Source organism: Mustela nigripes, chromosome 1 (genome assembly GCF_022355385.1).
Source record: "Mustela nigripes isolate SB6536 chromosome 1, MUSNIG.SB6536, whole genome shotgun sequence".
Taxonomy (NCBI): domain Eukaryota; kingdom Metazoa; phylum Chordata; class Mammalia; order Carnivora; family Mustelidae; genus Mustela; species Mustela nigripes.
In genome coordinates this window covers 8,197,570-8,224,389 of record NC_081557.1, presented here as the reverse complement: position 1 = coordinate 8,224,389, position 26,820 = coordinate 8,197,570, and the positions used below count along the sequence as shown (strand labels likewise).

Here is a 26,820-nt window from a genome sequence, read left to right as displayed (position 1 = left end):
AGGGACATCTGTCACCAGAACAGACTTCTAAAGGTTCTGATTTTGTGCCCCACTGCTTGTAAGACCTTGTGGTAGCCTCCTGAAGTAGGATACTGCCCCTTACCCAACCTCCTATATGTAACCACGATTCCAGGTGTGGAGAACAGAGGGAGATAGAAAAGGATTTCACAAGATCGGCAAGAGCCTCTACTGACTTTCCTCGTGGCAGACGTCGGCTTTGGTTTGGCTTTGACTCCGCCAAACACCCACAGATCCAGCTGCAGAGTCCGAGAACCCGAGCTGGCTCTAGTTCCAGGCCGAGGGTCCTCGCTGTCTGATGGGTCCTGTTGTGGCCCGTCAGTCAGGGCTGCGGGTCTCCCTTGCTGCTCCCCTGCCTCCCCACAACCAGAATTACCAGAATTACCCCAGCCTTGAGACAGCCAGAGCTGGGCTGACTCCTCCAGGACAAAGGCCACAGCCACAGAGACAAAGGGAGAGGACAGCGCCCAAGGCCCAGGGCGCCCGCTGGCGTGGCCAGGCCCCGAGCCCCGCTGCGCCCCCAACAGACTTGACGCCAGCCAGTTCCTGCTGCGGTTTCTCCAGTAAAGCGCTCCCTTGCTGGGCTTTATTTTATTCTGTAAAAATAAGCCTCACTATAAAACAGAATGAAACCCACAAACCCAACCGCAAAACCTCTGGCACAACCAGACCCGCTCAGTGGATAACGTCCCTGCCGATGGGTCAGGCCCTTCAACTTATTGCTTCTGCCGCTTGTTTCTTGAGAACATGACTCCAATGAGGCCCATGGCTGCCAAGCCCACTCCTGCGATGCCGGCCGCCATAGCGACATCTCTGACCTGCAAGAGAGGGAGGGGGAGGTCACACGCTGTCGGGGATCTGAGGACGGGCGGTCTGTTCAACAAGAACACTCAGTTCCAGGAGACTCATGTGCCCCTTGGCCCACCCGACAACTCAGGAGTCAACACATACTGGCAGGGAAATGGGGAAAAGAGAGCTGGATGGGGACAGAACCCCGGGGTGGAGGCCGCTGGCCAGGGCTGTGCACGGGCCCAAGGCCAACTCGACCTACTCTGTGGGTATTTTAAGCCCCTAAATCCCCAGAAGGTGGTTGTGCAAAGGAGGAGCTCCTGTGCCAAGCTAAAAGAGAAAAGAATGGTGGTCTGGTGAGATGGGGAGGAGCAAAGAGGGGATTTTTGAGAACTGGCTATCTTTACAACTTCCACGCTCGCATTACTTTGAAAATCTAAAACTTAAATTTTAAAAACTATTCCAGAAAAAAAAAAAAAAAAAGGACAAAGAAATAGCAGCCTGCCTCGTCAGCCCAGAAACCTGATACAAAATCTTTTTGCACCCTCCAACTTCAAATGCCAATGCCACATCTAAAAAAACTTGAAAGGTAAGAAGATGATGAGGAAACCATCCCACAGGGGAGGCAAAGACCACGGTGTTTTAGGAAGACGAGCAGGTGACTCAGAAAACATCCCAACACTTTAGTCTGTTGCCCTAATTTGCAGTCTGGCTGCAAGGCCAGTGTATCCCGCGGCCCTGTCCCCTGCTTCTTTCCCAGTCTCTGCGCCACAATGTCCTTAGGGCCCCCTTTCCAGCGCCTGCATGTTCCATCAGGTGCAGCAGCGACACTGAAGGGAACAGAACCCAGTGGAAACAGTTCAGATCAGCAAGAAACAGAGAGAAAGTTCAGCCTCTTCCTATTTCCAGCACTATCCGGGCACAGCTCTGGGGACACCAGACCCCGTGACAATGCAAATGGAGAGTCTGCTCTCATGGCCACTGTCCCCAATGAAGGCCCGATGGCCCAAATCAGCAAAACCGTACTTTTTCCCATACGAGGGCGTGAAAGACAGTCACCAACATAGATCTAGAAATCTCACCCACGAGCCAAGCCAGGGGTTTAAGCAGAATCAAGAACAAGCAAAGAGAAAGATGTTTAATCATGATTTTATGCCAACAAGTCCAGTGAGGACCATGTACCCCAAATCCCAGGAATAAAAAATAAGAAAATATGAACTTTGTACGTAAAACTAACGCCCTTACCTGACACGGTCGGCACTGCCCTTGCTCCCCTAAGCACAGAACTTGCCTAGATTGTATGCATGTGGCTGCCCTTAATGACCATTAGAGAGAAGAATTTGGAAGTCTTCACAGGCTAAAAATAAATACATCTCGGCGCTGCCCCTAAGTGGGCCCCCGTGGTGGTGTGCGGTGACAGGAAACACACCAGTGTCCCTGACATCACACGGTACCCAGAACTGAGGTTCCTAGCAGCCAGAGGCCAGGATGACAAGGTCTGGATGAAGTTACAGACCCAAGATGTGACTGCGAGTCAGTCTTTAACCTTCACGGTAGAGGTCATCAGGCGTGGCTTTGTGGCAGCCGCAGCAGTTGGGGGGGCGGGTACCCACATGAAAGCTCTCGTTCCCAGCATTTTCTTTGCTAAATGATTTGTCAGGGTGGGAGAAACAGTCTGCAGATAAGGGAGGAGGAACAATGTGCCCCTGGTTCTTTACAGAACCTCATGGAGGGAGAATGCAGGAGACAGCGACTTTGACTTCGCACAAAAGGAACTTTGTCGAGGAAATCAACAACAGCTCGCTGTGAGCGCGCTCGGTGCGGAGGCAAAGAGCACAATCAAACACAAGACAGGGGGCCCTGGTTAGTCCGAGAGTGAACATTTTACGGGCGGGGTGGGAGGGGAACGTGCTGACTTCTCACGGGCCAGGCTGCTGGGGGAGCTGAATTACCGGAGCTCTGACCCCAAAAGGGCCACAGGTGGGCGGCACAGGTCATAAAGCAGAATATTATGAAACACGAAAGCTGTCCTTCATTAGAAGTGCTAAGAAATCTGCCTTTTTTTTTTTTTTAATGTGGATAAACAGGAATTCTACGAGACTACCGAGAATGAGCTGTTTATTCTCCGTGTTAAAGCCTCAGAATTGTTTTGGGAAAAGGAAACTTCTCATGTGCTTTCTTCACTTTGAGCAATGTTTAAGTGGGTAAAAGACAAACAGTGTTGTCCAAAACACAGGATTCTTCCCGGGCGGTGACTCACATCGTGGGTCATGGTGCACAACGGCGCCGGCCCACGGGGCCGACCTGCCCGTCTCCCCACCCTCGTCCCTACCCTGAGCGTGGCCTCCTCGGCCTTCTAGGTGCCCGATGCCCATCCCCCGCCGGCTGACGGAATGGTCTGGCTCCTGGGGATGGGGACGAAGCTGAGGACGCACCTGGTCACTGCGGGGGACTCCGTAGCGCAGCTCGTTCACGAAATGCTCGCAGTTCTTACAGCGCAGCGAATAGGGCAGCTCCTGCCCCACCAGCTCCTCCGCCCGCTGGACGATTTTGCTGGGAGGCAGTGGCGAGTACTTGTCGTCGTGTTTGTTATTGACCTGGTACTTGTCTCTGCCAACCACATCACACAGTAGTTCCTTCTTCACTATGGCCTTCTCGGTCAGGGTAGACATGATGCTGGCCGCACCAGCTCCTGCAACTTCGCCTAAGGATTCACAAAGAGAAAACAGAGGGATCCGTGCTGGGCAGGCCTGTAGGAGTCCTTCCACAGGCCCTTGGCACCATCCACAAGAGCATGAGCAGAGGGGAAGGGAAAAGGGAGCAGGGTCAGTCACAGGCTGTGTGGCTTTGGAGAAGGTGCTTGTGGTCTCTGGTCTCTGGGCCCTGGCTTCCTAAACTGAAATGAGGAGCGGTAACGTTTCTAAAGAAGTGGACCTTCTACACCTGTGGCTCCTCTGCGGCCCTCTTGGTTATGCATATATGGGCTGAGCACCCCCTTCTCCCTGGGGGAACAGATTATGAACCCTCTGTGATTCCCTCAAGGTCATAGTCCCTTGACAAGTACAAAGCTGATGACTGCAGAAAAGGGGGTGGATGAGGAGTTCCCACCCTTCTCGGAGCAGAGGGACCCAAGCCCCGCAGCAACTGCTAGAGGTGGGTCCCCAGGGAGACCCGGTAGGGACACACGGCTCTGCCCTTACTGAGGCTGAAAGGCTGGAAGGGGCAACCAAGCTCCAGAAATTAAACTCCCTATGGAGTACTATTCTGCCATGAAAAAAGATCTTGCCATTTGTGGCACCGTGAACGGACCTACAGGGTATTATGCTCAGCGAAATACATCAGACAGAGAAAGACAAATACCGTATGATTTCACTCATATACGGAATCTCAAAAACAGAACAAATGATCATAGAAATTAACAAAAGGCAGAAACAGAAAGAGAATGAACTGGTGGCTGGTTGCCAGAGGGGAAGGAGAGGGGAGATGGCCAAACGGGCGAGGGGAAGTGGGAGGTACAGGCTCCCAGGTACCCGGGCAGAAGTAAGTCACGATGATAAAGGGCACAAGCTCGGGGAATAGAGTCAGCGGGGTTGTACTACACTGTACAGGGACCGGTGGTAGCTACATTCGCGGTGAGAACAGCATACCGTATAGACCTGTCCAGTCACGGCCCCATACACCTGTAACTAATGGAACATTGTGTGTCAACTCCATTTCAAGTAAAAAAATAGAAAACTCAAAAGAAAGGGAGTCTAGGGTCCATCCAAGGACCAGGGTGGTGGGGAGGGGAGGCTGACATCAGCACCAGACCGGGCAGCCCTCCCAAGCAGCCAACCTACACAGCTGCGGATGATGGCAAAAGAAGTGGGCCCCAGAGAGACCCACTGTCCCTCAAAGAGCCTCTGTGGCCCTGCTGGGATGGGATCTCCAAGGCCCTTTCCCACAGGGGAGGCGTCTTGTTAGGCGGGCCACCATGGGACAGCAGAAGCAACGGCAGGAAGGGCTGCTCAGATTCCAGGTCTTTCCAAAGACGACTAGCCCCCTTTGCCCTGAGTAGATTTGTGAGATTTTGGAAGAGGAGTTCGGGGGAGTTCAGACTTGCTACCAGAGGGGCGGGAGGCATTTGAGGGAGCCACTGGAGTAAAGAATAGAGCTGGTAGCATGCAGCGCTCTGAGTCTGGGGAGGAGGTCAGCCTGGGAATGGGACCAGGTGAGTTTCAGCCCCCAGGCAGGGAGCACGGCAGGGCTGAGACAGGGATGGGGTAAGCAGGGTGCCTGCAGCACAAAATTTAAGGAGGCTCCAATTCTCAGGGCCAGGCCCGTACAGAGTCAATCCCTAAGAGGGAGGCTTCCTTAAGCTTTGTGCTGTGGGTGCCACTCTGGTGGGAAGTTCCATAGGGGATCTCTGGGTTTAGATTCTGACTGTATCACCGAGCGGTGCTAGGTAACCTGGCTGAGCCAACACTGGCCACAGTACAGACTTGGAAGCTTCCTCTAAGTGTGATGGAAAAGCCAGGCAAGAATTTTAAGGCATTTCTTCCTGACTGGTCTTGGGTGAGTTCTGTCTCAGAGCTGGTGAGAAACACCCCCACACCCTGGTCATTGCCTTTTCCTCATCCCCCAAGGAATCTGCCCTATCAGCTTGGGGTGCCACAATGGGAGAAATGGCCAGGCGAGATCTGGCGCTCCGGCGTGGTTAGGTACCAATAGCAAGATGTCTTCAGGAAATGCCAAAATTGAGCACCCTGCCCCCAAGTTCAAAGCCACAACCATTAGGCTAGATGTCCAGTTCAAAGGCGTCAGCCTCTCGGACTACAAAAGAAAATACGTTGTGTTCTTCTTCTGCCCTCTTGATTTCTGTATTGTGTGCCCCCTGGAGACCATTGCTGTCAGTGATTCAGAATTTAAGAAACTCAAGTGCCAAGTGGTTGCTTTGTCTGTGGATTCTCATTTCTGTCACCTGGCATGGATCGACACACCCAAGAAACAAAGAGGACTGGGACCCATGAACATTCCCCTGGTATCAGACCCCACGTGGACCCTCACTCAGGACTGCAGAGTCTTAAAAGCTGCTGAAGGCACCTTGTTCAGGCGCTTCTTTACTATTGATGATACAGTTTCCTTTGGCAGATGACTGAGGATGACCCCCCCCCCCAATCGGCTGCTCTGTGAGTGAGACTCTGAGACTACCTCGGGCCTTCCAGTTTACTGAGAAGCCTGGGAGAAGGCCCCCGGCTAGCTGAAAGCCTGGTAATGATACCATCAAGCCTGCCACACAGAAAAGCAAAGAATAATTCTCCAAGCAGAAGCAAGCACTGGGCTGTTTTAGGACCAGGCTGCCGTGGGCGGCCAGGAAAACAAAATCTCTTGTGCACATACTGTCACGCTGAAAACACGGGACTTTAGATCCAGTGCAGATGTGGTATGGGGCAGGACAGGCCTGTCCTGCAGGGACTGGGATGGCCAGCCTTCCTACCTCTGCAGAGAATGGCCTGAGCCGCGCTGTGGGGTAGATCAACTGATGTGAGAGAGCCAGTAGGGAGACACCAGTTTTGATCTTTTGTGGTTTCTGTTAAACTTGAGCAGAGGGGAAAAAGAAAAAAAAAAAAGGAATTTAAAGGACAGAAGTAACATAATCCAATTCATACTTTAGAATGATCACGCTGGCTGCCCAGGGGAGGAGGGGCGGAGCACGGCCGGGCAAGAGGCAGACAGAACAGCCGCAAGCTGCAAAGCTTCGGATGGGCAAGACAGTGCAGATGGTGAGAAGTGATCAGACCTGGAGTCTCTCTTGGAGAGGGAGGCAACCCGATTTCCTGTTGCATTAGATATGGGTAGAAAAGATCAAGAATGACCCCTAAATTCTGGCCTCCAGCAGTTGGACAGCGTCATTCACAGGAGCCTTTCTTTCAGGGCACGTCAAGTTCAAGGCGCCAATCCAACACCCACGTGGAGATGCCAAGTAGTCAAGAGGTTATACAACTCTGAAGCTGAGTGGGGAGGTCTATGCTGAGGGGGCTTAGGAAACAGCCACCAATGGAAAGTACTAGAAGCCAGGGGCCTGAGGAGATTGCCTGAGTAGAGTAAGGATGAGGGATATAGAGGAAGAGGAGGAGCCCACACAGGAGACCGAGAAGGAAGGCCCCAAGTGAGAGAGGAAGAAAGACAGGCTTCCGATGAAGATCAGAGAGAGGTCACTCGTGTCAGATGCTACTGAGAAGCCAAGTCAGCCTTGACCGGAAGACCAACCTTCGGCTTTGCCAAGATGTGGAGGGTCTTTTGGTAGCCTTGATAAGTGCTCCTTTGCTTATCAGTTCAGAGGGCTGGTGGAGGGACCCAAAGACAGAATGACAAGAGGAAGTAGATGATGGAAGATTCGCTCTACAGGAAATTAGCTAGAGAAGACGTGAGACGTGAGGTCAAGAGGCTGTTCCTTCTGGAAGTTATTACAGCAGTTTCCATGCCAGTTGGGATAACCGAGCAGAGAGGGGGACCAAGAGAATATAAGAGGTGAGGAATTTGAGGAGCAAAGGCCTCACAAAAGTCAGAGAGGGGGTCCAGGACCCACATACAGAGGTACAGAGGCTGGCGTGTTTTTTTGTTTGTTTGTTTGTTTGTTTTTTAAGATTTTTATTTGACAGAGAGAGAGAGAAAGCACACAAGCAGGGGGAGCTACAGGCAGAGGAAGAGGGAGAAGCAGGGAGCCTGGATTCAGGGCTCAATCTCAGGGTCCCGGGATCATGACCTGAGCTGAAGGCAGATGCTTCCCCAACTGAGCCACCCAGGTGCCCCCAGAGGCTGGCTTTTTAAACAAGAACAGGGGCGATTTTTTTGTATCTTAACCAAAGAAAAGGCAGAGTAGGAGGGTGCAGACCGTGGTGTGGTTCATCGGGCTGGGGAAGGTGCCACACGCTCTGGTTCCTTCTGATTCCTCTGTATGTACAGGGTGAGGCCATCAGTTAGGGATAAAGGGGTGGGCAAAAGACAAAGAATGTTCAAGAATGTCACAGCTACCATGTCCACAGCAGCCAAACACGGGAACCAGTCAGTGTCCTTCAGCAGAAGCATGTATAACGGGCTGCAGTATTTTCATATAACAGAAAACACACAGAATGCAAGAGAACTCCTCCTACCACTCACAGACCGAGGACTCTCCGGGGAAAGGGAGGAAGCCAGACACAAAAAAAACTCAGGCTTTGTGGCTCCTCCCACATGAAGGTGTAGAACAGACAAAACTAGTTCACAGCAAAGGAAGCTCTCAGAGCAGTTGTCTGTCGGGAAGAGGAGGGTGGCTGCAGAGCCATGTGGGAGCCTCGTAGTGTAGTGGAAATGTTCTAGATCTTGATCTGGGTCACTGTCACATGGATGGAGGATTTATTTTTTAAATTCATTGACTATACACTTCACTATATTTTCACACTTTACTGTATTTATGTTATACCTCAGTTTAAGTTAAAAGTTTAAGAAAAGTGGGGCGCCTGGGTGGCTCAGTGGGTTGAGCGTCTGCCTTCGGCTCAGGTCATGATCTCAGGATCCTGAGATTGAGCCCCGCATCGGGCTTCCTGCTCAAAAGGGAGGCTGCTTCTCCCTCTCTCTCTGCCTACTTGTGATCTCTGTCTGTCAAGTAAATAAATTAAAAAATCTTTAAAAGGAAAAAAAAGTTTAAGAAAAGGGGTGGGGGGATTCTCACAATGGTTCTCCTAGTGAAGCACTCTTAGCTTCAGTTTATAGATAAGGAAACCGAGACTAGAGAGTAGAAACTAGATTCCTCACCAAGCCCACATCCCAAAAGCCCATGCTCTCTCACAGAGTTTTACACTGAAGAGGTGAATAAGTTTAATTAAAACCCACAGTATCGGGGCGCCTGGGTAGCTCAGTGGGTTAAAGCCTCTGCCTTCGGCTCGGGTCATGATCCCAGGTTCCTGGGATCGAGTCCCGCATCGGGCTCTTTGCTCAGCGGGGAGCCTGCTTCCTCCTCTCTCTCTGCCTGACTCTCTGCCTACTTGTGATCTCTGTCTGTCAAATAAATAAATAACATCTTAAAAAAAAAAAAAACCCACAGTATTTAAAACAAGAGCCATCCCCTTGGAAGCCCACCTCAGCCCCTGTAGGGGACCCCTAGGGTTCCAAGGAGCAGAGTTTGAAAACTATTGCCCCATACCAACCTGCCTTCTTGCAGCACTCAGGAACCAGCCACCAGTCGGGGACCACCAGTCGGAGAGAGGCGGAGTTCCCTGTCACCCACAGCTGCCCCATCTCCCACTCCTCCCAGCCCCAGCACGGCGGAGGCCCTCAGTGCCCTTACTTGGCGGGGCCAGGTGGACGACATATCCATCGCCAACATAGATGGCCCAGTGTCTGTAGAAAGGGCGGAAGATCTCAATCAGGTCTCCAACCTTGGGCTCTGGCTGCAAAACCAAGAACAAGGCGGTTAGAGGGGGTGCGAGTGAGACCTTGGAACCAGGTGGCAGAGGCTGGGGTCCCTCGCCAGAGGCCGTCAGATTGGGAGGGTGTCTCCCCGACGTTCCCCAGCTGGCCTAGGGCCTGACCAAGAATTGGCCTATCTCTGGCCATAGTGTCCTCCTGGCTGCTTACCCGATGATGAGTGGCTGAGTGTGTGGATGTGCGTGTGCGTGTGAGTATATGAGTAAAGGACACTCCTTTCTCCTGTGCACTAGAATCACACCAACGTTTCCGACACCAGATCCGTGGTTTCTCCACACCACGCAATCTAGTCCTCGGTGGAAACGGACTGGATATCCTACAGTTTATCTCAATTCTGACATTAACTGCCCAGACCTCACACAGACCCCAGGGGTAAAGGGCTCAGTCCCACCAGACTGCCCCCCCACCCAAACTCAGCGGCAGCCACCTGTCCAGATTGTCCCCTGCACTTCTGACTTACTAGCTGTAAATCAGGGGCTTCCATAACCTCCTCCTCTGCTAGAATGGCTCACAGAACTCAGGAAAACAGTTTACTTAACTAGATCACCAGCTTGTTACAATGAGTACAACTCAGGAACAGCCAGAAGGCGGAGTGTCGGAGCGGCAGGGGAGGGGCACAGCCACCACGCCCTCTCCAGGGGACAGTCTCCCAGCACCTCTGTGTGTTCACCAACCCAGAAACTCCCCAACCCCTTCAGTTTTTATCAGGACTGTGTTACACAGGCAGGATTGATTACGTCATTGGTCCTAATGATTAACTCACCGTCCAGCCCCGGAGATAGGGCTGAAATTTCCAGCCCTCTAATAGGTGTGTTCCTCATCACCTCATTAGCATAAACTCAAGTAGGGTGAAGAGGGTTTATGATGAATAACAGAAGACCCTCATCTCTTATCGATCGGGAAATTACAAGGCTTGTAGAAGCCCAGTGCGGGGAATTGGGGAAAAAGACCAAAACTGTATCTCTCATTACTTCCCAAGCAGTGTGTGTAGGATGAGTGTTGTGTTAGGGGGAAGGTGGGGAGCAGCAGCTAGAAGCCCTGTCCTGCTGAGGATCGGGGAGTACGGAGCAGAGCTGGAGAAAACCTCCAGAGGTTCAAGATCACTTCCATTCAGCATTACTGAGGCGCCAAAACAACAGACACTGTGCTAAGTGCTGGGCGTGCGGGGCATTCCATTTGGACCAGAATCGGGGGTGACAAGCTTCTCTGGTCTAAGCCAATCTTAAATCTCTTTACTGAGCGAGGCAACTATCCCTTTAGAAGACCTAGAGAAGGATTCCCTCTGTCCTCTGGCCAAGTCTTCAGGAGTGGGCTCTGACCTGCTTGCTCCTCGTGGCCAGACCCGTAGGGATTTGCCTACATTCCACTGCCAAGCTCCGTGGACCTGACTGAGAAAGTCCATCAAGGATGCCCTGGGGAGGACTCACCCCTGCATGGCCTGCCTTAGGATAGAAACAAAGAAAGTGGGAAGAGCCAATCACAAGGTCAATGGCAGCGCAAGGTCAATGGCAAGCGCATTTCCATTTATACAAACAGTACAACTGAAAATCTGTATTACATGTGGCAGGAAAAGAATCCTTTCACAGAAATGTTATGTATAAATCAGGTTCTCTTATGCAGTGATTGTAATTAGTCTGCCAAAAAGAAGGCACCCAAACCTTACGGAGAACCTATTTCGGAACAAGAGACAATGGTCACAATTTACGGATCCCACTTGCTTTCCAGAAGAGAAGGAAAAAATATTGTTGGTAAGAATTAGGGAGCCTTCAGAAATGCCCCAAAGGGAATTTAACTGGTGGGGGAGGAGGGTTCCTCCATGAATAAGCAAGGACATAAAGACAAGGCAGGAATCCTGCCCTGGGGAAGGCCACAGATTCAACAGGAGACAGTGTGGGCGCCTGGGTGGCTCAGTTGGTGAAGCAACTGCCTTCAGCTCAAGTTGCAATCCCAGAGTCCTGGGATCGAGTCCCACATTGGGATCCCGGCTCCACGGGGAGTCTCTCTTTCCCTCTGACCTTCTTGCCTCTCATGTACTTCCTCACTGTATCTCTCTCAAATAAATAAATAAAATCTTTAATAAAAACAAACAGGAGACAGTGTGAACATCAGTAATACAATGTCAAGGAATGAGCAGTCAGTGGTCCACAGGCCCGAGGAACTCACTGTGCTCCAGACAAATACCAGAAAAAGGTGGCCTACATGTAGAAAGTCGCCTGAAAAAAAAATTTTTTTGTATTACAATGACAAAAATATCTACAAAGAAATTCACCATAAACACCCCAAGATAATGGGGCAGCAAATGCATGGTGATGGGTAGAAGCCATACCCCAAAAGCAAGTCAACGTCATATCCCATTTATGTCCTGTTCCAGAAAGGGTATCATTATAGGACAGAAAGTGATCGGTGATTGCCAGGTGCTGGGAGTGAGGTAGGGAGCGGACAACAAAGGGGCAGGAGGAAACTGGGTGGGGGAACTCAGCTTCCCCAACCGTTCTCTGTCTGACGGCGGTGACAGTTATGCAGTTGTATGTTTTGATGAAAACTCATGGAAACAAACACTAACAGGGGTCCTGGCTGGCTCAGTGGGTGGAGTGAGCGACTCTTGATTTCAAAGTTGTGAGTTCTAATCCCATGCTGGGGTAGAGATTGAAAAAAAAACAAATATAAACTTTTTAAAAATTATTTTTAAAAAGGAAATGAACACTAAAAGGAATAAATTAGACTTAGGTTTTTTTCAACACAAATTTTTTTAATGTATTTAAATTTTTTTTTAAATTTTGGGGTACCTGGGTGGCTCAGTCAGCTAAGCGGCTGCCTTCGGTCGGGTCATGATCTCCAAGTCCTGAGATAGAGACCCCAGTCAGGCTCCCTGCTCCGCAGGGAGTCTGCTTCTTCCTCTCCCGCTGCCCCTCCCCCCCCACTGCTCATGCACTCTCTCACTCTCAAATAAATAAATAAAATCTTTAAAGATATTTGAGAGAGAGAGAGAGAGAAGGAGAAAGAGCACAAGCAGGGGGAGAGGGAGAAGCAGGCTCCCCACTGAGCAGGGAGCCCAATGTGGGGCTCAATCCCAGGACCCTGGGACCATGACCTGAGCCAAAGGCAGCTGCTTAACTGACTGAGCCACCCAGGGACCCCTAAAAATTTTTAAATTTTAATAGCTATCTACAGTTTGAGAGGAAAAAAGTGTTGATTTTTAAAATACACAATCAGGGGCGCCTGGGTGGCTCAGTGGGTTAAGCCGCTGCCTTCGGCTCAGGTCATGATCTCAGGGTCCTGGCATCGAGTCCCGCATCGGGCTCTCTGCTCAGCAGGGAGCCTGCTTCCCTCTCTCTCTCTCTGCCTGCCTCTCCATCTACTTGTGATCTCTCTCTGTCAAATAAATAAATAAAATCTTAAAAAAATAAAATAAAATAAAATACACAATCAAATTGCCTGCCCCTTTCAAGGGCAAAAGTACCTATTTCCAAATATGCACAAGGTCAAAACATAATACCACTCAAGGACACTTTTTTAAAACAAAGTGACAGTGCGCCTGTGTGGCTCAGCCATGGAGCATCTGCCTTTGGCTCGGGTCATGATCCCACGGTCCTGGGATTGAGCGTGGCATTGGGCTCCTTGCTCGGCAGGGAACCTGCTTCTCCCTCTGCCTACCGCTCCCCCTGCTTGCACTCTCTCTCTCTGTCAAATAAATAAATAAAATATTTTTAAAAAGATAAAAAATAAAAATGAAGTGAAAGAGAGTGCCTGGGTAGCTCAGATCGCTAAGTATCTGCCTTGAGCTCAGGTCATATCTCCAGGTCCTGGGATCGAGCCCCACGTGGGGCTTCCAGCTCAGCAGGGAGCCTGTCTCTGCCTCTCCTTCTGCCTCTCCCCACTACTCGTGCTCTCTGTCTCTCTCAAGGGAATAAATAAAACCTTTAAAAAATAAAGTGAAAGGTGGTGGGCTGATCTGCGGAGCCCTGCCCGCTAGTTTCTAACTAGTGCAAGGACTCCATGTTCACATGGCAACAGGGATAAGCTTTTAGACACAGAGCTAAGTGGAAACATGAGAATGAGCTCTGCAATGCAACCCCACTTGTATCAATTAAAGATACACACACGCAAACCAATGATACACATCTTAGAAGAAGCACACCTGAAAACATCATTTTAAAAAACCAACAAGAGGGGTGTGTGGGTGGCTCAGTGGGTTAAGCCGCTGCCTTCTGCTCAGGTCATGATCTCAGGGTCCTGGGATTTGAGTCCCACATCGGGCTCTCTGCTCAGCGGGGAGCCTGCTTCTCTCTCTCTCTCTGCCTGCCTGCCTCTCCATCTACTTGTGATCTCTCTCTGTCAAATAAATAAATAAAACCTTTTTAAAAAATAAAAATAAAAAACGAACAAGAACAGAAGCATATGGACTAAAGAACACACACTAAACACATCAGGATGCCGGCTACTGGGAAGATGGAGGAAGGTATGATAATATCAGGAAACCAAAGAAACCTAAGCCAAAACCCACAAGACAGGGGTCACATAAGGGACCAGTGAGGACAGGGTGCCATGCACTGAGACGATGAATGGTGTCACCCTCTATCCTAAAATCCAGCTAGAGAAACAACTCCATTGAGTCAAAGCGAAGAACTCCAGGAACCAGGTTATAAAATTAGACCTATGAGAACAACAGCCCAGGTGTCATATTGGTTGCCTCTGCTTATTTTTGTATGCAAGCTCAGAACGGTTTTTACATTTTGAAAATGGTTGGGGGAAAGTCAAAAGAAGCATGTTCTGTGACATGTGCAATTACAGGACACTCAGACTTGAGCGCGCACAAAGCTTTATTGGCACACGGCCACACCCCATTCATTTACATCTCGCCCTGGGCTGCTTTCTCTCTACAGCAGATGGGCTGAGGAGTGGCAATGGAGACCGTGTGACCTAAAATCTTCCACTCGCTGGCCCTTTACAGAGAAAGCTGGCCAGCTCCTGCTGTAAGAGAATCGACTGTGATGCCTCCCGCACTCATTCCACAATCTCGGGGGGATTCACTGCCAGGTGGTTCTTCCTAGGAAGAAGGGGGCTAGCAGGAGGCCCCAGGAAGAGAGCTCCCTCTCCAGCCCAGGGCTCAGGGGACCCCCCAGCCCGCACAGTAACCAGGGCTCAACTACGCAACGCAGGCTCTAACAAGGGCAAAGCTGAGACTCTGCCTGTGCCCACGGGATTTCAGAACAAAAGGTCTTTATCCTTCCCACAAAGGCAGGATTACAAAGAACTGCATTAACAACCGTTTTCCTTAGCAAGCAAACTGAGGACCAATTTCTGGCCTCCGAAATTATCGGAAAAACAACCTAAATAATCATTAATAGGACCAATTAAATAAATGATCCTGCATTCATATGTCCATATGTACATATGTACATACTGTCGCTAGAGAAAACAAGATGGATTTATGTGAGCAGACATGGAACCGGTTGAGAAAAGCACATTGAAAAACATTAATATCCCATTTTTGCTTAGAATATATTTTTAAAAATTAAAATAAAATAAATACTTTTTTATACATTTATAAGCAGAGTCTACTATACATTAAGCATGATCTAAAGAAAATACACCAAAATGTTGTATATTTTATACAGTGGGGGTTTGGGATTCAGACTTTGACAAGTTATATTATTTCTTTTTTTTTTTAACCAATATGAGTTACTTTTATAATAAAAACTTTTTAAGATTTTTAGATGGAGAAAAAAGTTCCTCAGGGGGATGAGCCTGAAGTTTTCTCTCTTCATTTTTTAAAAAAGATTTTATTTACTTATTTGACAGAGAGAGAGATCACAAGTACGCAGAGAGGCAGGCAGAGAGGGAAGCAGGATCCCCACTAAGCAGAGAAACCGATGTGGGGCTTGATCCCAGGACCCCGAGATCATGACCCAAGCTAAAGGCAGAGGCCCCAACCCACTGAGCCACCCAGGCACCCCAATCTCTCTTCTTTATTTTTTTTTAATTTTTTTTAAAGATTTTATTTATTTGACAGACAGAGATCACAAGTAGGCAGAGAGGCATTCAGAGAGAGGAGGAAGCAGGCTCCCCGCTGAGCAGAGAGCCCGATGCGGGGCTCGATCCCAGGACCCTGGGATCATGACCTGAGCCGAAAGCAGAGGCTTTAACCCACTGAGCCACCCAGGCGCCCCCCTCTTCTTTATTTTTTTTAAATATTTTTAATAATCTATTTATTTTAGAGTGAGAGTAAGAGAGAGCATGGGGTTGGGGGAGAGGAACAGTGGGGGAGAGAGAGAATTTCAAGCAGACTCCTCTCTGAGCACAGAGCCTGGCACAGGACTCCATCTCAGCACCCCATATTCATGACCTGAGCCAAAATCAAGAGCCAGTTGCTTTACTGACTAACCCACCCAGGCGCCTGGTGCTTGAGGTGTTTTAACAGGAAAAGGTGAGTATCATCTATCACCAAAACCTCTTGAAAACATCTCCCACTTGGAACCTATAAATAAGATCATATTAATGATCCCTAAAAATCAATCACATTTAAATGTAGGTTATAAAACTATAAACAAATTTTAAAATAATATAGAGGCCTTTGTATCAGGTCTTAGAATAAAGACACTCGAAGGATAAAAGCCGAAGAAAAAGACACAAAGGAAAAGAGTAAAAGGTTTTACAATTTAAAAAATGTTAAAGGTCTTATTATTAGAAATTTCTATCACTGCCTCTTATGTCCATGCTCCCTTTTAAGGGAAAATGATGGCCCGCGGTCCCCGCTGCCCAGGCAGCTGCCATATTTCCTATCCTGTGACCACCGCCTCCCACACCAGCTGGCGGGACCTAAGAAGGCAAGTAGGTCCCATCCTCTGATCCTCCACACGTGTCCTTCAACTAAGACTTCTTTCCTCGACCTGGCTTACGTGGACTGCTGGCTACCAATAGCCAAATCAGCCAGACCAATACATTCTCCGCATTGAAAAAACAACAACAAAAACAAACACAAACTACCAAGATAAGCTAGAAGAAAATGACAGCAAATGTAATATCTTTAATATATGAAGAGTTTTTATGAATCAATAAAAATGATTTAAATTCTGGGACGCCTGGGTGGCTCAGTTGGTTAAGCGGCTGCCTTCGGCTCAGGTCATGATCCCAGCGTCCTGGGATCGAGTCCCACATCGGGCTCCTTGCTCCGCAGGGAGCCTGCTTCTCCCTCTGACTCTGCCTTCCACTCTGTCTGCCTGTGCTCGCTCTCGCTCGCTCTCTCTGACAAATAAATAAAATCTTTAAAAAAAAAAATGATTTAAATTCCAAAATCAAAAAGGGGACAAAGGGCATGCTAAATAACTTTAAAAGGAGAAATACGTTATTACCACTAATTTAACTAAACATATTCAACCTCACTTGTAATCAAATAAATGCAAATTAAAAACTGGTTTGGGGGGGAAATTAAAATACTAATATTAAAAATAAGAAAAGATACAAGTAAACACGCACTGTCAGCCATTGCTGATGGGAATAGAAATTAGTACAACTCTTCTGAAGGGCAAGTTGGCAATTTTTTTTTTTAAAGATTTTATTTATTTGACAGAGAGAAATCACAAGTAGATGGAGAGGCAGGCAGAGAGAGAGAGGGAAGCAGGCTCCCTGCTGAGCAGAGAGCCCGATGCAGGACTCGATCCCAGGACCCTGAGATCATGACCTGAGCCGAAGGCAACGGCCTAACCCACTGAGCCACACAGGCGCCCCTTGGCAATTTTTTTTTTATAATAGTTAGTGACTACGATAGTAGCCAACATCTTTTTTTTTTTTAAGATTTTATTTATTTATTTGACAGACAGAGACCACAAGTAGGCAGAGAGGCAGGCAGAGAGAGAGGAAGGGAAGCAGGCTCCCCGCTGAGGAGAGAGCCCGATGTGGGGCTCGATCCCAGGACCCTGAGATCCTGACCTGAGCTGAAGGCAGAGGATTAACCCACTGAGCCACTCAGGCACCCCAATTTGGCAGTCTGTATCACTAACCTTAAAAATAGTCATACTCTTTGACTCAATTTCTATTTATAGACCAAATCTTAAGAAAATAATCTGAAATGCCTACAAAAGCTGTCCACCAGAAAGTGACATCCAATGGTGAAACATCAGATACCTAAAAATCCTATGTAAAAAAATTATTTAATTCTTGCCATATTTAGGGTTGCCTGGGTGGCTCAGTCATTAAGCATCTGCTTTTGGCTCAGGTCATGGTCCCAGGGTCCTGGGATTGAGCCCCGCATCAGTTTCCCTGCTCAGTGGGAAGCCTGCTTCTCCCTCTCCCTCTCCCTGTCCCCCGGCTTGTGTTCCCTCTCTCGCCATCTCTCTGTCAAATAAATAAAATCTTAAAAATCTTAAAATACATATATATATTATATTTCTTGCCAAATTTATATACTAGGACACTCTATGTTTTAAAGTTCTATTTTAGAAAAATACCTAATGACAATAAATGGCCATTACATAATGGTTAATGAAAAAGCTTTATACAAAACAGTATATTTTTTTAAACTTTTTTAAAAAAAGAAAACACGTAAAGAAAAGCTGTGGAAATATACCAAAATGTAAACTGTTTATTGGCAGTCAGTGACATCTGGGGTATTTTTAATTCTTTTCTAGTTTTCCAAAATGCTTAAATACACATATATTCATTTTAGAAGCACATACACACACACCAAAAAAAAAGAGAAAACTGGGACCCCTGACAAACAACAGAGTGTTCAGTTTGGGGTAAGCTATACGATGACTACTATGTAATAAAATAAATACACAACACAGAAAGACTAGAAAGATACACACCAACATCTTCACAGGGAATCCTTCTGGGTGCGGGGCTAGGGGCGGTTACTGGAATTATTTTGCTTCCTTCTCTTTTTCTGTATTTTCCAGCTCTCCTGCAATGAGCATTGTTAAGTTCATAGCATGCTTCCTGACGTTTTATTATGAAAAATTTTCAGACATAAAATTTCAAGTCTCAAGCGTTGAAAACCGAAAGCGCTGTTTGGTGAACATCTGTGTACCCAACCACCTACTAGCTACACTTGTATTACTGTAGTTGCGTTATTCTAAATACGCCCACCAGCTCAATCCGGCTGTTGAGTATCTTTAAACTCTTCTTTTAAACTCAAATGATCGTTGTTTGAGAAAAGCAGAGGTTAAGCGCTGAGGGGATCCAGGACAATGACAAGGGCAATAACGCTGTGTGTGACGTGCTCTAACTCTGCTCTTGAACCCACCGGGTTCCTGACTCTGAGCCTGCAGCCTTTATCCCCAGCTGTGGTTCTCGGACTCGAGTCTACACACAATTTGCTGCAGAGGGGGGTGTTGGCATGCTTCCAGGATCACCGTGCCCCCTTTTTTTTTTTAAGATTTTATTTTTATTTATTTGACAGTCAGAGATCACAAGTAGGCAGAGAGGCAGGCAGAGAAAGAGAGAAAGGAGGAAGCAAGCTCCCCACTGAGCAGAAAGCCTGACGCTGGACTTGATCCCAGGACCCTGAGACCATGACCCAAGCTGAAGGCAGAGGCTTAACCCACAGAGCCACCCAGGCACCTCTCACCGTGCCTTTTTAACAAATATTCTCCTCTGCCTTAGGGCAGCTGTAAGCGGCCAAGGATGCCCACCTCTGCATGGGAAGGTCAAAAAAAAACATTTATTTGCTCACTCAACAGATGCTCACAGAGCTAGATGCCAGGCACCAACCTGGCACCTGCCCCGTGTCTATGAACAAAGTAAAAATCCCAACCTCCATGAGCTTTGGTTCAGTACCAGGGAGAGAGACAGAAATGTTTCCATTTCTTTTAAGCCTTAGTAAAGAACTAAATCATCTAGAATATTAGAAGAGATGCCAAATAAAAAAGAAAGAAAAGGGAGGGCAGTGTTACAGGAGCTGGAGGGGATGGGGTGTCAACAGAGGCTGCCGTATGAAATGAGGGGTCTGGAAGGCAGACAGAGGGCCCGACAGATGTCTGGAACATTCAGGCAGAAGGAGCCGCCCGAGCAATGGCCCCAGGTGTTTGAGGAGCAGCCCAGAGGCCAGTGTGGCTGGAGCGGAGGGGACAAAGGCGGAGAGAGGCGTGCAGGTGGTGGAGACGGCTCAGAGAGGCGGGGCCGGAGGGATGACAAGTGAAGGGTTCTGGATTGCTACCAAGGTCAAACCTACAGGGTTTGCTGACGGAATGTGGTGGGGCATGAAGGAAAGCGGGGTCAAGCTCACCCCAAGGTGATCTGGCCAGAGCAAGGGGGAGGCAGGAGGAGCAGGCTCGGGACAAGTGGGTGCCCCTGCTTGGGGTGCTGGCGTGAATCACCCACCAGGTAGCCAAGTGGAGAAGCCAGGGAGGCAGCTGGAAACGGGCCTCTGGAGGCCAGGAGTGCGCTCTAGGGTGAGGGCCATGGGTGGCCTGCGTGAGCGCAGCTCCTCTCAGAGTTGGAGGCCAAAGTCCGGCTGAACGGGCCTAAGAGAGGAGGGGGAGAGGCGCTGCAGATGATGCTAGAAAAGGCGCCCCTGAGATTTTTGGTGAAGTCCTGAAGCAGGTGAGAGGGTCGGCATGTGGTATAGATGGAATTCCAACCCAAATCCTGCACTTACCCCCTCATATCCTCCGGCAATCTGAGAAGGTGGTGGGGAGGGAGTGGCCTTAAGGGGGATGATGGAGACAGGGAGGCAGGGGTGCGGGCAGCCTGAAGCAGAAGCACAGCTGTGAGGGGACAGCCAGCTGCCCGGCGGGGCATTTTTTTAAAGCTTCCGGGTGGTTCTACAGTGCAGCCCAGAGTGAGAACCGGAGGAGAGGGTATCTGAGGGGAGAGAGCTGTGACCCTGAACATCAAGCTGAGATGAGCAGACACACCTGATTTTGCACGCGGGGAAACTGAGGCTGAAGGAGAGCAGATCACTTACCCCCTCCCATCGATCTGAAAGTGGCAAAGGGGTGGCTGAAGCCCCAGCCTCTTCCCTCACAGGAGAAAGGACACAGCCAAGCCCTCCAGCAGACGACTCAGTCCGCAGCCCCTGCAGATTCAGCCACATTCACCCCTGCAGAGTCAGCCACATTCACCCCTGCAGAGTCACCCGCATTCACCCCTGTGGCTCTGATCCAGTGTGAGACCCTCAGCTGTGGGCCCTGGGCGTCCCGCACAGCAACAGCACATGCAGAATTTTCAATCCAAGCAGTGAAACAAAACAAAACAAAAAATGTGCTTCTTGAGGCACCTGACTGGCTCAGTCAGGGGAGTGTGTGACTCGGAGGTCGTGAGTTCAAGCCCCGTGTTGGGTGTGGAGCCTACTTAAAAAGCAAATAAATAAAATAGATACTTTTTAAAAAAGAATGTTTTTTAAACATTCATTTAATTTAATTAGTTAATTTAATGTTTTTAAAGAATGTGCTCCGATTCACACACATCCGGTCCCATTTAGTCTCATTGGTCAGAGCTTTGAGATTTTTTTTTTTAATGAAATATTTCAGATGTTCCCAAAAATACAGAAAGTAGGTTACTGAACATGACTCATGAGCATATCTAAATCCAGATGGATTTCGTTTTCAGAAAAAGCATACTGACTACAGCCTTGGGGCTCCAGAGTCAGACAGTCTAGGTTCCAATTTAGGCTCTACTACTTTTCACTGGACAGCCTTGGACAAGTTACCCAACTTCTCACAGCCTCAGTTTCCCCAGCTGTAAAGTGGGAAGAACTCACGGGGTTGTCCTGAGGATCAAACGAGGTAACACATACAAAACACTCAGCAAACACCACAAATACATAGGAAGACTTTGGTAAATGGCAGTTTTTGCTGCCACTGTCACTGGGTGTGTTTTCATTATGTTTGATTTGGAAAGTTCTCAGTTCCAGGACCAGCTGGAGATGCCGTGGAGGTTGTGAAACCCAGCCTGAGAGCAGGTTCTCCTTGTTCTCAAAACCACATGCTGTGGCAAGTGTGGAAATTCTGATCTCCCTTCAGATCCCCTTCATTCCTGATGTTCTGGGGAAACTCCTGGAAAATTACAAGAAAGACTGAAGTCCAACGTGGGTGCTTAGAGGGGATTTTCCAGCAAAGTGCTGGTTCAAGGAGAAAAGGAAACCTGTGAGGGGCTGGGCATCAATACTGACTATCCAAGTCTGCGTTTTCAGAAGCAGAGCCCATGTCCACCCAAGATTCAGCCCCTCTCTGCTCTACTGCTGTGTGACCTTTAGGAATCACAGAGCCTCTCTGGGCTTCTCTGGTACAGTGCAGCCATACAGACCCATCCAGCAGTTTGTGTGAGGAATAACTGAGATCATGGGGCAAAAGCTGTAAAACCAAATACTTGGGAGAGGGTAGAGACCCTGTGCCCCTGGGTGGGTGGGTGCAGGAAGCATGTGAGGGAGGGAGGTCTGACCACCCACACTCTCCAGCCTCAGCCCTAAAGAGAGGGTAGAGGAGGGGCTGGGTTGACATAGCACCTCTTCCCTTGCCAGCTGCTGAGAAAGGACCGGGGGCAGCTCTAGTGGGTACCAGGTCCAGCCCCTGTGAGGATCCTAGAAAAAGGAGGCAAAATTTCCAGGGCCTTCCAGGCTCTTGGCCTCCAGGCCTGAGGCCGGGGCAATGCATGAATCAGGACTGCCTCCTAACTCCTCTGGAAACCATGATGGCCACCGCTGCTATCAGGCACTGCGTGCACACGAGTTATCTGTTATTCTTAACAGCCGCCCTATTTTATGGGTCAGGAAACAGCTCAGAGATGGGAAGTAACTTGCCCAAGTTCTCAGAGCTCCCCAAGAAGCAATGGGAGGATTCTACTGTAGGTTTTCCTGAATCCAAGGGCCAAATTCTTTCTACTATACCAAGGAGTTTACACGAAGGTACTGACTTCCAGTAAAAGTCACATGGTGAGCTTTGCCTCTACATCACGCTCATTCTAAGCAACTTTGGAACACAGAGAGGAGAGAAATGGTCAGCGCTGGCCCCGACCAGGAGGTGTCACAGGCTGGACTAACAGGCTCAGAGAAAAGGGGAACCCTCCTACACTACTGGTGGGAATGCAAGCTGGTGCAGCCATTCTGGAAAACAGCATGGAGGTTCTTCAAAGTTCAAAATAGAGCTACCCTATGACCCAGCAATTACACTACTGGGTATTTACCCCAAAGACACAAAGGTAGTGATCCGAAGGGGCACGCGCACCCCAATGTTTATAGTACCAATGTCCACAATAGTCAAACTATGGAAACAGTCCAGATGTCCATCAGCAGATGAATGGATGAAGATGTGTTTCATATCTACAGTGGAATATTATGCAGCCATCAAAAAAGAAATCTTGCCATTTTCAACAATGAGGATGGAACTAGAGAGGATTATCCTAAGCAAAATAAGTCAACCAGAGAAAAATAATTATCATATGATCTCACTGATATGTGGAATTCAAGCAACAAAACAGGATTGTGGGGAAGAGAGGGAAAAATAAAACAAGATGAAATCAGAGAGGGAGACAAACCATAAGAGACTCTTAATCATAGGAGACAAACTGAGGGTTGCTGGGGGGGGGGCGGGGAATGGACATAAAGGAGAGCACGTGTTGTAACGAACACTGAGTATTATCTAAGACTGATGAGTCTCATAAATCTACCTTAAAACCAATAATATGTTAATTAACTGAATTTAAATAAAAATAAAAGGCTCAGAGAAACACTGGCTGAACAGGAGACAGGCAGTCTCTCCATCCCAGGGAGGTCCAGACAGCTGCTCTAACAACAAATGACATTCGACAAGCCCAAAGAGGCAGGCAGCCGCACACTCAAAAGAGCAGGAAGGTGGGAGCTGTATTCCTTGGGTGCAAATAGGGATAAGCTGTCCATAGAAATTTTTTAAACAATAAGAACACACCTTAAGCGGGGGCGCCTGGGTGGCTCAGTGGGTTAAGCCTCTCCCTTTGGCTCAGGTCATGATCTCAGGGTCCTGGGATCAAGTTCCACATCGGGCTCTCTGCTCAGTGCAGAGCCTGTTTCCCCCTCTTTCTCTGCCTGCCTCTCTGCCTACTTGTGATTTCTCTCTCTGTGTCTCAAATAAATAAAATCTTAAAAAAAAAAAAAAAAAAGAACACACTTTGGGGTGCCTGGACATCTCAGTCGGGTAAGTGGCTGACTTTAGCTCAGGTCATGATCTCAGGGTCCTGGGATCAGGCCCTGCATCAGGGTCCCTGCTCAGTTGGGAATCAACTTGTCCCTCTCCCTCTGCCCCTACCCCTGCTCATTATCTCTCTCTCCTTCTCTTTCAAATAAAAATATTTAAAAATCTTAAAAAAAAAAAAAAAAGCCTGGGTGGCTTAGTGTGTTGAGCCTCTGCCTTCGGTTTGGGTCATGGTCTCAGGGTCCTGGGATGGAGCCCCGCGTCAGAATCCCTACTCCGTGGGGAGCCTGCTCCCTCCTCTCTCTTTCTGCCTCTCTGCCTACTTGTGATCTCTCTCTCAAATACATAAATAAAATCTTTTAAAAAAACAACAATAAAAACATACCAAAAGTTGGTCTGCTGTGTATCAGGTACCAATTTTAAAGAATATTGATGACAAAATACTAGTGACTTAATTTTAGTGATAAAATACTACTCACCCCTCCCCCAAAGCTATCTCCTTGAAGTTCTAATTGCTGCCATTACTATTAAGATTTAAGATTTAATTACATCCATGAGCCTCAAATAAGCACATTTTTATTTCTTTTTCTTTAAAAAACTTCGTCTTCTACATGGAAGTTCGATCAGAGAACACTCATTTGTTTAGTCTGCGGACACACAGACTTAGCTACTGTTCCAACAGTAAGTTCCAAGTGGCTCAGTGATTCGAGCTCACGCTAGGCACAGTTTGTGCGCCGACTCTCAAGGTCCTGCATTTTCCTGTGTTTCAACGCAGAAGACAGAAGAGTTGGCTCTCCCAGTGCCAGAAGAAACTAAAAGAGAAGCGGATCTCTTTTACTGAGAACTAGACTCATTCTAAAACAATGGATTAAATAAATGTCAGTACCCACTATCACTCAACAGTTTCCTCTGATCTTTTGCAGAAGAAGGAAAATGGAAGAATTTTGCCAAATAAGATAAAAACATATGATGAATTTTCTGGTGATGATATTTCAGTGAAAATATTTCGTATGTGGAGATATTTAAAAGCCACTAGATTGATTTTTTTTTTAGAGACATAGGCAGTATTGAAATTTCTGGAATTTACTCCGAAATGTGATTTTTAGGAATCTCTGACAAACCTACCCTCACATTTAAGACTTTTCCTAGTTGTATATTTGTGATTTCATGTGAGAGGAGCTTTTGAAATTAAAATTAATAAAAAGTGCCCTTCAGTCAGCTTTGAGCAAAGACAGACGACAAAGCGAGCTCAGCTGAATACGGAACATGGACATGCAAAGATCAATCCTGACAAAGTCACAGACAACTTTCCAGAAGTAAAAGTTCTAAAACAGAAACTGTCTTGTTGCTATTATTCATGACCATAACCAATCTACATGCAAGAGTAAGCTTTCTTTCAAAACTACATTCATGCAATTAAAAACTTCTTTAAAAGATTTTATTTTTAAGCAATCTCCACACCCAACATGGGGCTCAAACCCACGACCTTGGGATCAAGAGTCACAGGCTCACCAGATGCCCCAAATTAAAAACTCCTAAACTCCTAATCCATGACTTTTTCCTATTTTTCTCCATAATATTTACCTTATTTTTCTTTTTCTTACTTTTTTTTTTTAACTTTTGCACTGGCATGATTCCACATACAAACCTCCATAAATAAGAAAATTTTCACTGTTTCTTTCCTGGATACTCTTAACTATCTGCTTCATGATTATTATTGAAAACAGTGCTGTCAGACCAAGGAAAGGGATGTTTAAAATGACCACTAGAGGCATCATCTAGGCCAGGTCCACCCTGTTTCCGGTCCTGGCAGCATCTTTTTGTGGACTGAAATAGTAATACCAGTGAATTACAGGGGAGCACTAGCTCTGCGTGGGGAGCACTCTTCCCAGCACGGCCCGTGTATTAAGTCTTATACACTCTGGGGAACCGACTGGCTTTGAGACAAGAAGTGCTCAGAACAGCGCCCCCGCAGGCCTGTGCCCCGCCAAGGGAACACGACCCCAGATGGGTCTACATCCGAGGCCGGTGCCCTGAATCCCTCCATCACAAGTTCTGGTAGGTCGAAGGGAAGCATTTGCTAAGCCCCTTTATGATTTCTGAACCAGATCACAGGGTAGAAAAAGGAAAAGTGAAAGCCGAGAAATTGCTGTCGGGGCTGATCATGGGGTGAGTCAGCCGAGACCGGAAAAGCCCGGAGAAAAGGTTAGACCCAGGCAGGGCCTGGAGCAGCAGGTGCAGCCCCAAACACCTGGCGCTAGAGCCAGTCCAGATGTTCTGGTCTGACAGGCGGGAGGTTTGGGGGGGGGGGGGGGGGGGGGGGGGGGGATAGGACAGGGTCATCTGGGAGCAAGTCGTGCCTTGCTGCCTCCCTGCTCCCTGATGTCCTCCCTGCTGTGGCATTTGTTTCAAGAGGAGGACTGAGACATCTGGACCAGGAGAAGGCTAACCCACATGGGACACCTGATGGCCCGCGGCTGCGGGAGGTGTGGTCCCACATCCTCCAGGATCCTTACCCGCAGCAACAACTCAGGCTCCAGGACAGTGAGTCCCACTAAAACTCAGCCCTCCCGCAGCCCACAACGCCCCACACTTACCATGGACGCGCGCATCTTTTTCCGTCCTGTGGACCCTCAATTCCAGGCTGGAGTTGGGTGTATCCGCTGTGTAAAGGCCTGAGGCAGGGGAAGCAGGAATTCATTATGTCATTAATCGGGAACTGTGTTCCCAGGACCCCCAAGATACCGCGGATTCTGGCAGAGACCGTGCGCGGTTCTCCTCTGACCCTTCCCAAGGCCACCAGCTTACTCTTGGCGTTCCTCACTCGCCCCCTCCCTGTCCCTGAACTTGGCTGTGAACTTACGAATCCCTTGAAGAGTCGGGGAGGCTCACCAGACACCTGAGAGGCGGCGGCGCAGCCCGGGGAGGACGATCATTGTCGCCTACCCATGGTGGCGCTCGCGGCCCGGGGTGCCAGGGGGCGCGGCTGCTGGCAGGCTGCCCCCCTCACTTGTTTACGCCCGCCTCCCCCACCTTCTCCGTCTCCCACGCAGCGGTCCGGGGGCTAGAGAGCCACCCCGAGCGCCTCATCCTTCCTTAAGTTCGGGGAAGGGCCGCTCCACCCACCTCTCGAACTTGGGAGGCAGCGCACCGCCAAGGGACCGGGTTTAATGGCCGCAGAGGCTCCAGCCGGCGTAAGGTCACCCGGCTCCTCCCCGCGCGGCTGACTAATGAGAGCCTCGCTGAGCTCCCGGCCCCCGCGGCAGGGACAGCCTGCTCCTGCCCCTGGGGCAGACCCGCAGGGATGCCTCCCACTCACCGCCACTCCCTACGCTCTCCGCCACCTAGAGGCGCCCCTGAACCCAGTTCCAGCGCCACCACCTCCTCGCAGATTCCACATACGGGCCTCGGGCCGCCCATCTTGTATTACACGCCGCGCTGGACTGTCCTCCGTTGACTTATC

The 26,820-nt window shown here is 48.7% G+C and overlaps 1 protein-coding gene and 1 pseudogene across 4 annotated transcripts; one reads left to right on the top strand and one right to left on the bottom strand.

Moving 5' to 3' along the window:
* Positions 1-568: 568 nt before the first annotated feature.
* On the bottom strand, positions 569-26,674 carry LOC132006200 (phospholipase A and acyltransferase 3). 4 transcript variants are annotated; one of them, XM_059383999.1, is made up of 5 exons: positions 26,484-26,674; positions 25,955-26,032; positions 9,113-9,215; positions 3,243-3,511; positions 569-836 (listed from the first exon to the last, which is right to left on the bottom strand). In XM_059383999.1, the coding sequence occupies exons 2-5, from the start codon at positions 25,967-25,969 to the stop codon at positions 735-737; spliced, it is 489 nt and encodes a 162-aa protein (XP_059239982.1). In that variant the 5' UTR covers positions 25,970-26,032; positions 26,484-26,674; the 3' UTR covers positions 569-734. The 4 variants fall into 4 exon arrangements, with proteins under 4 accessions (XP_059239982.1, XP_059240009.1, XP_059240098.1 ...); XM_059384026.1 differs by lacking the exon at positions 26,484-26,674 and adding an exon at positions 26,221-26,466; XM_059384115.1 differs by lacking the exon at positions 26,484-26,674 and adding an exon at positions 26,250-26,466.
* On the top strand, positions 5,445-6,197 carry LOC132016196 (peroxiredoxin-1-like; annotated as a pseudogene).
* Positions 26,675-26,820: the final 146 nt, after the last annotated feature.